General features: G+C 28.8%; 1 protein-coding gene across 1 annotated transcript; it reads right to left on the bottom strand.

Annotated features, from left to right (window-relative positions):
- Window positions 1–751: 751 nt before the first annotated feature.
- LOC145568795 (putative WRKY transcription factor 49) lies at window positions 752–13,866 on the bottom strand. The gene is made up of 3 exons (XM_081628193.1): window positions 13,382–13,866; window positions 3,919–4,059; window positions 752–1,261 (listed from the first exon to the last, which is right to left on the bottom strand). Exons 1-3 carry the CDS (start codon window positions 13,726–13,728, stop codon window positions 808–810), a joined length of 942 nt encoding a protein of 313 aa, XP_081484319.1. The 5' UTR covers window positions 13,729–13,866; the 3' UTR covers window positions 752–807.
- Window positions 13,867–13,923: the final 57 nt, after the last annotated feature.

The following is a 13,923-nucleotide window of genomic DNA, read 5'->3' as shown; positions in this document are numbered from 1 at the left end:
ATTTTTGGGAGACATTCAATCATTTATTACACCTACCCTATATTCTCTCACATCAGAGAAAACACCTGATCTCGGAATCCGAGAGGATCCCACTTTACTTTCCGCATCTTTTTCATTCTCCTACGAGTTCTAACTTGATCGTCAGAGGCGGAGCTCCAACCAACCGGAGTCTCTGTTGTTTTGCAGGTACAGGCGTAGTTGGACCAGTCTTCGAGTCGTAACTCTTCCGAGGGACAAAAACACCCAAAACAGGTTTTAAAGATATGTAAATAAGAGACGGAGAGAGTAAAAAGTTATGATTTGTTGCACATGTCAAAGAAGTGCAAAGGACAAGCCTCTATCATCTAAAATCATGTATCCACGAAGGAAATGATCAAACCCCCTTTGTGTACTAGTTAGCCGGTCGTCATGAATGTTGTACCACCACTCACTCTCTAATTAAGTACTTGTATAGGTTAAGAGAGTAAAGCTTAACCACGCATAAAATTTTTTTAAAAAAAAATAAATAAATTATTTACATATATACAATATCTTATCATAATTTAATAATTTTTAACAAAATATGTAATTTTTTTTTAAAGAGAATAGGAATTTTAAGCCACATTTCATAGCGCGCACTAACATTGTAAACTCCTTGTATAATTGTATTAAAGGTGTGTATGAAAAACCTAATCCTTTAAAGTTCATTCGTGGCTCTACTCAATTATGAATTGTTTGTAACTAAATATAAAAAAGGTTATATCGGACTATTATTTAGATACCAATGGAGTACTTAAATTAAGCGCAAAACTTCAATTGACAAACTCCCTAAAGCAATGGAAAATAAGGAGGTGAGGTAAGAGAAGCGGATGAGGCAACCGCCGAAGGATAAAAACTTGAACAAGAAGAAGGAACATCAAACATGCTTCCATTCGACGGGTTTCGTACTTGTAGAGGCACCACATCTTCAAGCAAACCTTGAGATCGCCCAATCGTTTGTTGTGAATGACTTTTAGAACTTTGATGTGGATTCTTTGTTTCTCCATTTGCTTCATGCACAACTTCTTCATTCTTTATGTCTTGTTGATGAACATCTAATAATGTTTTCTTAGCCTTCTTTAAAGGAGGATATGCTTGTTCAATTTGAGTGTTGCTAAAGTATGGGTATGCAAAATGAAGGTGAAGACCTTCGTATGTGATAATAAGAGTGTCTGGTTCATCTATAGACTTCTCTACTTGCTTCTTTGCCCCACATCTTGGATTTGTGCACTTGTAGTAGCTTCTGCATTTTAAACAAAACCATACATTAAACACTAACACTGCTTTTGGTACGTGGAGGACTAGGACACAACTATGTTAATAAAATTTGGACCTTAGTACCATCACTCGATATTTCAGAAAAATTATTATGAAATTTTGTCAACAACTTGATTCAATTATTGAACTAAAAAGGTTGAGTTCATCAAATTTTGATTTTAGTTGGAACATCACTGTGAATCAGGGTGAACCAACTTTTTTGGGAGTCAGTGCTGATATATGTGTACGAGTATTACAAAGTTACATATTTTTATTATGCATGTAGTGGTGCTTTTTGGCTTTTTGTCATCATATTTTCCACCCTTAAATTCCCATTATATACAAAAATGTCATCCTGTTTGCCTGTCTAATACATAGGCATATGCACCAAGAGTTTTCCATTAATCACATCCTTTCAATCTGTACATGATCTTGAATGGAATGTCAAAGAAGCGGTAAAGGAGTATTCATCACTCTAAGGGAGTGTTTGGTATTAATATTGTAAATGAAACGGAAAGGATTCAAATAGGTAGGGAAAAGGGTAATGATAAACGTTACCTTCACTATGTTTGGTATCCTAGTGGAATGGAAACAATTTGAGTAGATTGTGATTGAGTAAGGAAACGTATTCTGTTTCCACTAGTTTGTCAAGGGTAACAAATTGGGGGATTTTGTTACCCTTAGGAAACGGTATTTGTTACTTTTAACCTATACCAAACAACTAGAAATAAAAATACTTAATTGAATCCGTTTCCTACATCTAAAATTAATATACCAAACACCCCCTAAATTGGATAATTTTTTTTGCTGATGTTATAAATTTAAATATATTTATAGATGATTATTGAGAAAGAAAAATAAAGTGTATGTAATAATAAACTGGGGCATTACCCAAACGGCCAAACCTAAAACTGGTATATACTTTAAAACACAAGAAACTATCACATGGATTTAGAGATTACCTAAATCAATAAATTAAGCCTTGGAGGAAAAGGAAGGCAAACAAATTAGTGCGTTAACGTCGTTGGTAATCTTGGAATTAAAAATTGCTTATTTGGAATTCAACTAATTAAACCATTACACTTCTTTAATTAGTAGTACTAGTTAGAGTTTAGAGCTTGTCGTTATTAACTAATACCAACTATAATACATACACTATCTAGTACCATTAAGAATCGTCACTTTTGTCCAATTTAGACCCTATCCATTATTGCTTATTAGTATGGTTGGTAGTAAACCTGATCCATCCATCTAATCAACCACAATGAAAGCACAAAAAGGTGAGGAACTTCAAGTATGAACAGCTTATTATATATTCAGTCGACTTCAAGTAGAGTTTTACTAGCGCATAAAGGACAATAATAATAAAATGGCCTTATTTATGACAATTAATATAGCTTCTTAGCTTGGACTTCCTCCTCCCCCACTTCTCCATTATTTCTTTGATGGTTTCTTGTCAACTTATATAACTTGATGTACATAACACTTCGTGTCCTAAGTCTATCCATGCAGCATACATTATGTTCATCTTTCATTTAACATGGATGAGGGTCCCATTTGCCTGTTGGCAAAGAGTGTTAAATTTCAGTGAAAATTGGTAAAATGTTTCTTCCCTCAATGAGAAGAAGATTTATGTTACTACATATTTATGTAGATCAAGTTTCCATCTTAAAATCAATTCGAGTAAAGAATGAAAACGTGGCTATGTTAAATGTAGTTTATATTATTTGACACTGTTTTGTAATGTAGAATAGTTCATTATATGTATTTAGTGTATTCCATTTATCCATTAAAGTTTGCTCCTAAGAGGAAATAATTGGGAAAAGGAGGAATATATCTCATGTCAATTCTCATTTATTATAAAATTAACTCAATGTCTCTTTTCCGCGGCTTGATTTTTTTATTTCCAAACAAATATCAAATGCACATTATTTTTATTCATTTAACCCACCTTCCTAACAAAATGCTGATCAAAATAAAGGCTTAGATAAGATGGAGGTAGTAGTTATACCACTTGTATGAAGTATTTATTATAATGAATTCTAACGTTTAAGGGAAGGAAAACTTTCATGGACCAATAAAAGAGTGGATAAGTGATTTAGGGAGAATAGTCGAAGGACCAAGTGATGGGCCAACGAGGAACGAATGAAGCTAAGGAGCACATGATATGAGTAGGTTTTGCTAACGAGCAACCTAAAATTATTTCTGGAAAAACAAATAACGGTGGCCGTAATGTTAGATGAGCAATAAGAGCACTCTAGTTGTATACATTGATTTTATTTATTAATTTTAAAAGGGATTTTTCTAAATAAATAAGCAGTTTTTACTAATATTTCTAGCTTGTTGCAATAGAAAATTAATCGTTTAGTATAAGTTCGGGGATCTCATCTCTTGCTAAGGTTGAGAATGATACCGTTCAATCCCATCTCTTTTACAGACGTGGAAGGAGGGCTTTGAAGGCTTAACCACTAAGCTATTTATAAACTAATTAATCTAGCTGATCTCCATACGTAACTTAAAATAAAATATGGATTAAGACTTAGATAAACACGTACATAGTAGTAAAAAAAACTAAAAAAAAAATAAAAAAAATAAAAAATAAAAAATCATGAAATTGTATATTATTGACTGAGAGTAATTTACCTCGGATTAGGGCTATTCTTTATAAATTTTTGCCCATATTTTCTCCATTTGTAACCATCATCAGCCATTCCAGAGCTAGTGCTTTTGATTTTTAAGGTATATTTATTCTCAGTTTTGCTCAACTCTTTCTCTAACACAATACTGCACAAAAATTAGACAATATCATGTTAATTATTGCTAACACAAAATTAAAAAAAGACTTTATCCAACTATACGTAATAATTTGTAAAAATTAATACATCATACATAATAAAGTTGCTAATTAATTGCATTGGTTAATATTTCCCTCTTCAAATAAGGAAATATTAAATTCAAATATTTTTTGTGGACTGTGAATTAGATTTCATAAATTATTAGCTTAGTTGAATATAGCTTTTAAGGGGTACTCAATAACTGAAATAAAATTTTATCATCATCATTTTCCTTTGAAAAAAAAAAAAAAAAAAAAAAAATCAGAATTCACCTTGCATATGGTTATTATATACTCCTATTTCATATTAATGAACAAAGTTGTTGCTAGATCACGCAATGTTAATGTAGGGTAGTCATGACAATATTTGATGTTAGGTCCTCGTCATAGTTAAGAAGAAAAAGGGGAAAGATTTTTCTATTGTTTTTCTCTTCAATACATGGTTTATTTTAATGGTTAACTTTTTCACATTGTAATAAGCTTTTTGGTCCTACCATGTTAATTTATATGAATGGTTAGAAAAATAGAACTAACTTATTGTAGAATATTTAATTCTTCACCAGTCAACTTTTTCATTAGCTCTTCCCCAAAATCAAGAAATATATATATATATATATATATATATATATATATATATATATATATATATATATATATATATATATATATATATATATATATATATATATATATATATATATACACTAAAAAACACGTCAGCAATGACACGTGTCATCTCCTGGTTTGTCCTTAATTTTTTCTTTTTGAAAAAAAAAATTATATTTGAGAAACAAATCTTTACATATATATAATAATGATTATTTATGGAGTAAAATAGAAGATTTGATGCATCCTTTCAAAAAAAAAAAACATTTGTGAAATATGGAGTTTTATTTCGAAAAGACATATTATATACTACGTTTATTACATATATATTGAATATAATTAATATGAAATAGAAGCTACAAATTTTCACAATGAAATGCGAATATCAAATCAACAAATGATACTTTTGTTATTTACTTAAATAATTTATGATTAAAATTTTAATCAATTAATAATCTACGTAGTATAATTAACTATGGGCACTTCAATAATATTTGACAAGAACGATACAGGTTGATTATTCTTAGTTTGATTTTTCTTACCATTTTTTTGTTGTGTTTACAGCATTATTCGATTTATATGAATATAACATATGAAAGTTGAATATTTAAAGTTGAATATTTAATATAGTTAATTTAAAAATTAGTTATTAAAAATTACCCTGTATAGCACGGGACCTAACCTAGTAACCAACTAATTGGAAGTTGGCATAGTATGCATATTTTGATACTCTTCGTCCTTGCATTGGTCAAGGATTTTATTTATTTATTTATTTATTTATATATATATAAGAACATTTACACGTACTTGTATTAGATATCTTTTACATATCTTGTTGCTTACTTGGTACGATGTATAATTACAACTTTCATAAGTTTCATTGAAAATCACTCAAAAAAATTTATTTACATAAGAAACATTTATATTAATTATGACGACAACAAGACATGCATGTTTTAGCAAATTAACAAATATTTTCTCAATCTTAATTTAGTTCATCAACTTGGAATGAATTGGTATGAAATTTCATACTAGACAGGTATGGATTCTAAAACCCATATTAGTTCAAAGTTAGTTGGTTTTACTGTTTGAATGAATTTTATCTTTCATTAATAGAATGGATTGTGAATTTTAGGGGAATGGGTGAGTATGAGATTCCATGCGTATGGAGGAGAGTTAGAACTCCTTGTGTATGAATTTCTGTTACTAAAATCTCAACCAAACAAAAAACTAGATGGAATAGATTCTAATTCCATTTCAACCCATTTCAAAGGATCCAACTAGACGACCGCTAAATAATTTATGTATCAATAATCAATATGAATTTATAATAAGGATATACCAAATAAATTACAATTAATAAAGAACCGAATAATTAACACTCCATAACAGCTACTCCCTCCGTCCTTTTATTACATGCATATTTCTCATTTTGCACGGGAATTAAGAAAGTTAAAGATTCCTTAAAACTAATAATTGGGAGTATAAATATGCATGTGGGGTTAGAAAGAGATAGAGAGAAAGAAAAAGTGTTTGGGAATTAGGAGAGAGAAAGTATTGAGAATTGATGTTAAAGTACAAAAAAGAAAAAGAAAAAGAAAAAGGATGACAAATCATCGAAAAGAGAATAATATTGTAAAAAAGTACAACCTATAAATAGAAACAGGCACTTAATTTTGATGACCCAAAAAAAGAAATACAGACATGTAATAAAAAGACGGAGGGAGTAATATTAACGTCAACATATGTCCATTGCAATTTGGATTTAGCGATCACTTTCATGTTAAGGTAATATTTTATTTCTAGAAAGTTTGGATACACTTGATGCCTTTATACCCGATATTATAGGATTATTTTTAAAGAGAAGCTTTTGTATGAGACCAAACTCACCGTAAGTTTAATATATCCGGCAATAATATTTTAATATATGACAATAATATTATAATATATGACATTATTATTCTAATATCTGACATTAATAATCTAATGTCAGATTTTAGATTATAAATGTCAAATATTAGATTATTAATATCAGGTATTAGAATATTGATGTCATATATTAGAATATTATTGTCAGACATTAGATTATTATTGTCAGATATACTCCGTATTAGATTTACTGTGAGTCCAACTCACTAATTATTTTTTTTTTTCATTTTTAAATTGGTACTCATGTCACATAGGTACTGAATAAAAGTTATACTAAGGCCCTGTTTACTTTACCTTAAGAAAATAATATTAAGTAAAAATAATTTCAGTTTAGTAAAATTAATTTCAATTCAGTAAAAATAAGTTCAGTTTAGCAAAAATAATTTCAGTTCAGTAAAAATAATTTCGGTTCAGTAAAAATCAGTAAAATTAAAGAAGAAATATAATAGAAAATCTGTACAATTAATTTCAGTTTAGCAAAAATAATTTCAGTTTAGTAAAATTAATTTCAGTTCAGTAAAAATAATTTCAATTCAGCAAAATAATTTCAATTTAGTAAAAATAATTCAGTTCAGAAAATAAGGTGAAGTGAACGGGGCCTAATTTAATTTCCCAAATCAGTAAATTTGTGGCTTCGTAAACCTAACAAATTTGAGAACATGTGTTGACTTTTTACTCTCTTTAATAATCCGTACAAAGAGTTCCTATTAATTTTACAATTGTAATCAATAACAGCAGTAAATATTGAATTTAGTAATGAATTAAATGTAGCTACCTAGTACGGAGTAGAACTTTAGTGCTACTTCATCTATAATTTTGTACAGTATGAAACTTTTTTTTTTTTAAATTTTTGAGGGGGCCTAAATGAGTTAGAACGCATAATAATTACTCCCTCCGTTCCATTATTTCGTGCCTATTTTAAAAAAAAAAACGGTAATTAAGGAGAATGGTGGAATTACTAGAATATGTATTGTAAAGATAAAAAGTACTCCCTTCGTCCCTTTTTTACATTCCTATTTTTAAAATCACACGGGAATTAAGAAACTTGAAATAAAACAAAGAACAATAAAACAAAGTACAATGGGAATTACAAGACATTAATTGATGTCTTTGAATAAAACAAAGATTGAATAATATTTAATGATGCACACGTCATCAATCCTTTAATAGAAGATGTCTTTGTTTCTCTATCTTGTTTATCTTTACATATGCTTGGTAATGTTAAATTTCCATTATTAATATCTTTAATTTGTACTACCTTAGTTTTATATTTTTTTTAACTAACTTAATTTCCGTCTTAATATATTTTATTTTTTCCTTTTACTTTTATTTTATTCATTTTATAGTAAAGTAGTCACTTTTGTTTCTCATAATCCATTACATGGTCCACATTATATTATACTAGATTAAGTCCCGTGTCACGCACAGGTTTAACAAAATATTATAATGCTTGTAATGTTACTTCAAAATCTACTAAAAATAATCCTCATATTTTTAAATAAAATTGAAAAGGTTTGAATCTTAATTTATACTCAGAATTGAGCTTCGAATCCAGATTAGATCAAAGGTAGAACACCTTAAAACAAAGTAAAAGATGAATAATATTTTATACAATAAAAATATGAAAAATATGTGAATATTTTTTTAGGAAGTGAATTACAATTATAAAAGTGAATCACAATTATATAAAGAAATGAATATTTTTTTTGTTTTTAGGAAGTGAATAAAAAAAACATAGAAAAAAAGTTTTGGAGGGAAAAAAACAGCACTAAGAAGTGAAACGTCATTCTTGGTGTCTGCTTTAGTATTATACTAGATGAAGCCCGTGCGATGCACAGTTTGTTTGAATTTTTAAAAATATATTTTTTTATTTATGTGCTAAAATTTATTACATATTTAGATAAAATTCCTAATATCAAAAGATAATATTTTATATTTAATTAATTTAAACTTAAAAATATCATTTGCCAATTTTGCTTGCGTGGCATTTGAATTAATTAATTCTAAAAGAAATTAATAATCTCTTATTTAATTGGCTACAACTAAAATTTATAATCTTACATGGCCGCTAAGAAAATTAAATCCTATATATATATATATATATATATATATATATATATATAAAATCTCCCGCCATTGGAGAGTTTTCCGAAGAAAAACGATGAGAGATAAAGTGGAGAGAGAAAAGGAGAGATTTCAAAGTATACAAAGAGAGCAGCTTCGAAACCCCCGAAGAAGAAGAAGGAGAGACGTGGTAGAATGACAAAAATTGAATTATAAAAGAAACAGATAAAATAAACTAAATCTCGTGCGATGCACGGTTTGTTTGAATTTTTAAAAAAAAAATTATATATATATATATTTATGTGCTAAAATTTGTTACGTAGTTAGATAAAATTCCTAATATCAAAAGATAATATTTTATATTTAATTAATTTAAACTGAAAAATCTCATTCGTCAATTTTGCTTACGTGTCATTTAAATTATTTAATTCTAAAAAAAGAAATTAATAATCTCATATTTAATTGGCTACCACTAAAATTTATTATTCTACATGGCACGCTGAAAAAATAAAATCCTACGTGGCTCTCTAAAAACTTGGGAAAAAACTCCCCTTTATATATATATATATATATATATTAGATTATTGATATTGATTATAAGGAGTAATTTGTACAATTATAAAATCAATATTCCTAAATAATAATAATAATTATTATTATTATTATTATTATTATTATTTAGAAAAAAAGTCATAACTCAAAGAATTCAAATAAAGGAAGTCGTAAAATAGAAAACAATAATCCTTTATAATAGATGGAAATATGATGTTAATTTCTACATTCTACAGTACTTATTTTTCATTTTCGATGTTGATATATACTCTTTTGTTTTTTTTTTGGGAAAGGATATGCTTCGTAGTTTAGTGCTAATCAAATACTCGTATATTATTGCAGGTTCAACTTCTAATTATGGCGATTGACGGAAATTGGTCAAAGAATGAATGTCGATTGTGAATTTCAGCGTTTTCTGACAAGTTGACAACAATTTTGTTTTTAGGCCTACGTACATGTGTTGACTTTTTAAGCTTTTATTCTCTCTGCCCTATTCCCGATTTGTTGATAATCCGTACAGTTTCAATATTTGTATAGGAAATGTTTTGTCCTACTTTAATTACCTCATAGGCTCATACTGTCATGTTTCAAAAAAAAAAAAAAAAAAAAAAAAAAAATTACCTCATACTGTCATACTTATGTGTGCAACTTTTCCTTATTGAACAAACCCTACTTGTTTTATCTCATTGTTTTCTTACAATATTTCCACATATAAAAATTTTGCATAATAAAAAGATAATTTTATAATTTACCACCCACAAATAACCCACTTAGACCCTGTTCACTTCACCTTAAAAAATAGTATTCAGTAAAAATAATTTCATTTCAATAAAAATTATTTTAGTTCATTTAGTTCAGTAAATATAATTTCAATTCAATGTAAATCAATAATCTAAAGAACAAATGTAACAAAAAATTAGTAAAAATAATTTTAGTTTAGTAAAATTAATTTCTATTCAATAATAATAATTTAGGTTTAACAAAAATAATTTCAAATAAGCAAAAATAATTTCAGTTTACTAAAAAAAAAAAGGTAAAGTGAATAAGGCCTTATTGATATTAACACCCTGAAAAAAAAAGTAAAATACTAGGCCACCCTAAAATGATTAAAAAAAAAAAAAAGATTTCACCACCAAGAAAACATCCGATTATGAGAACTGATACACTTTTATTTCAATAATTTACGACCCACAAATAACCTAATTACTAATGTTTTCTTGGATGATGAGGAAAATCATCCCAAAAAACATTCGATTATGAGAACTAATATGCTTTAATTTTTTTTCTAAAAATACAAGAAGTACACTAAATAAAACAAAGGGGGTGTGTGTCATAGATGTTCTTAAATTATACTTCCACTTTCATATATTTCTAGTTTGTGTATCTACAGTTCTACACTTTGTGAGGAGAGAGAAACTTTTAATCAAAACGAAACAGAACAGAAGTGAATTTGCCACAAATTTGGAGAAAGAAAGAAAATAAATGTAAATTGATACCGAATCAATACCAAAAGTTGTGGACCTATTTTTAAATTGTATGTTCCATCGTGTTGTTCAATAAACTGTGGTCCAATCTATAAAATAAATTCTGCATACATATAATAAAATTGGCAAAATTTTGTTATTAATTAGATCACTGTAACAAATTCTACAAAACGTTTTCTTTTAAAAATGTAGGGTAAACCACAACCAGAGGGTTAATGGCACTATATATTTGATAGTTGTTGGGAGCTAACTAATACCAGTAGAAGGCCGTTGGGATGCATTAACCGAATGTTACAAATAAATAAATTTATAAAGACATATGAATTATATATTACCCTCCCTTGTTTTTTAAATTTCTTCTAACTTTTTGTTTGGATTTAGAAATAATACGAGTGCAGTGATTGAAATAAAACATTAGTTACATCGACTAATCTGACTTTTCCTTGCATTATTCCTAATAAATGATAATATAGAAAATATACTCTTTTCTTTAATTTTTTTACAGAGTATTTTGTTTAAAAAAATCTCCATACCGTACAATAAAGTGGGACTATATTTTTTAATACAAATAACATCATGGTTATACAATATAGGAAACCACAACAATGTATGTACTTCTCTATTTCTTTTTAGTTGATATTTTTTATTTTAACATCATTTACTTACATTGACTTTATATATCGTGATTAATAAATGAGAAAAAACATAGTCAAGTGGGCCATACTAAATTGTTTCAATATATATTTTTTCGAATATCATTTTTTTTATAACATTTGTTTATTGATAAGTGAAGATATTGATGTTTAAAAAATACATTAGAAAATCTAGCTATATTAATGTGTCTAATTGAAATAAAATGTATCAGAGTATTTTACAACTTCCATTATAGTTAATTATTGTTATTGTCAAAAAAAAAAAATTATAGTTAATTAGCTAATTAATTAACTATAATTGTAATGGTACATTTTTTTAGCACAAGTACATTGGTACCAAGTTCGTTTCTCTCTAAAAAAAAGCCAAATAACTAAGTCTTTCTCCTTTACACATAATTGTGGGCCATAGAATTTGAAAAGTCGTTGATACACTCACACACATTATACTTATAATGAAAGATAGAGTGGTAAAGAAAATCGTAACACTTGATTGCACCAAGGGTCTTTTTAAAATGTCTTTACATGGAGAGTCATCCAAGATAAACCTAGGAAATCTGATCTAGTTGCTGCTAGAGTAGGACTAACTAGCTCTTCAATGCCTTTCACCTTAGAAAGAGACACTTAGAGAACTCTTCAAATAAACCTATGCCCTTACACTACATTAACAGACACGACCGTGACATTCAGAGATTCGATCCCCTAATTTCTTCCCATACACAAATAGTGGATCTCAAAATCCTACATACTTAATAATTCCAACTATGGTCTAGCCACTGGCGGATCTACATTGGAACTCGGGGTGCACGTGCTACCCGTGGAAAAAAGAAAAAAAAAGTGTATAAAAAAACCTTCCTTCTAAATACTTGATAATTATTAAACAATGCATGTTTTTCATTCATGAAAATTGAATTTGCTTTAGCGGTGCCATGTAGGTAAATAAAGCTTCCTTTGAGTGCCTTTGGGATCAGAGGTTTGATTCTCTCCCATAAATTTTTTTTTTTTTTTGACATTTATATTCAAATAGATTAGATAAAAATAACTTTCATAAAATTTAGTTTGAGTTTGAAGTTTGTAGGTTAGTGCTACCCTTAGTCCGGAATCCTGGATCCGCCACTGGGTCCTGCAATGTGGAATCCCCAAGACCACAAGCACGACCACGACACTTGCACTAGCCTTCACTATTATACTTGAGGTCTCTAGTCCATAATTTGATTAATTACTATATAGTACGGACACTCTTTGTTGGTGACATGGTAATTGTCATGGTCAAGCTCTTGGTTAGCGCACTCTAAGTGAAATGTGGCTAGAGAAAATGGCTGCCTAGTGGTGGCTTGGCTAGCTAAGTTACGTTCTCTAGGCTAGTTGTTCGGGTTGAATTTCCAAGGACCTAAGACGTTGAACAAGGGTGTTATTAGCTGATAATTAGGGGTTGTTAATATTGTTATTAGGTGATAAGTAAGGTGTATTGATCGTCGTCATTACATGACAATATAATAAATGTTATTTTCTTTTAATCAATTTGACTTAATCGTTTACTTAGTAGTTTATATATATTAAGATGTTGAAAAACATAAATTTTAAAGTCAACAGTGAAGTATATCTTTTTTTTTCTTACATACCTAACTTTCATGATTAGTCTCCTATTCAAACAAAATTCATTGAAAAAATAGACATAGTTGCTAAATTTATATGAACATATTTTGTTTAGTTTGTCTTCAAGTAATAATATAATAAACACACAAATATTGATGTAGTATTCACAAGGTGCAGCACAAATATTGATGTAGTATTCACAAGGTACAGCGCGACAGGGTGCACAGGGCCCATTTACTTGTTACTACAACAAACATTAGTTTATCGTCCTTCAATATTTTCTTCTTGTTTTTTGCTTAAACTCATGTAAAAAACATATAATAAATAAAATAAATAATCACACAAAAATGGTATATCACATTTGAGTAAATTAGCAAAACAGAAAATCGAACCTGGAATGTGATAGATGGTTACGAAGCGAAGTAGCCGTGGTAATAGAAAGAGCTTTCTCAATATCAACAAGTGTAGGCCCGGAATAAACTTTAGACACTTGATTTTGGTACACCGGAACTTGCTCACTATTACTATTACTTTGATCAGATGACGACGTTGACAACGATGACGATGAGTTGACGAATATTGGTTCATCTGTTGAGGCGGTATTATCCAACGCTGGCGGCGGAGCAGGCAGCCAGTTGGTGGTGGTGGTTGGTTTGTCGGCGTGCTTTAAAACATCTTTGAGTAAATCAATATCTTCCCAAGGGTGATTAGGCCATGTTAAGCAAACCTTATTATTCATTCTAAATTTGTATTATCAAATATAGAAGTTGAGTAGTTGATGAATGAATTTTGGTAATAAGTTTTCACGTGGACATGATATATAATAAAGTATATAGTGTAGCTGTATAATTGAAGAGTAATAAGAGAAATAGAGAGGAGTTAGTAGGAGAATTAATAAGGGTACTGAAAGAGGGATATATAAGATCCGAAATGT

The sequence above is a fragment of the Chenopodium album genome, chromosome 11 (genome assembly GCF_948465745.1).
Source record: "Chenopodium album chromosome 11, dcCheAlbu1.1, whole genome shotgun sequence".
Lineage (NCBI taxonomy): Eukaryota > Viridiplantae > Streptophyta > Magnoliopsida > Caryophyllales > Amaranthaceae > Chenopodium > Chenopodium album.
Note: the sequence above shows the minus strand (reverse complement) of the source record. Positions and strands in the feature narration are given on the sequence as shown.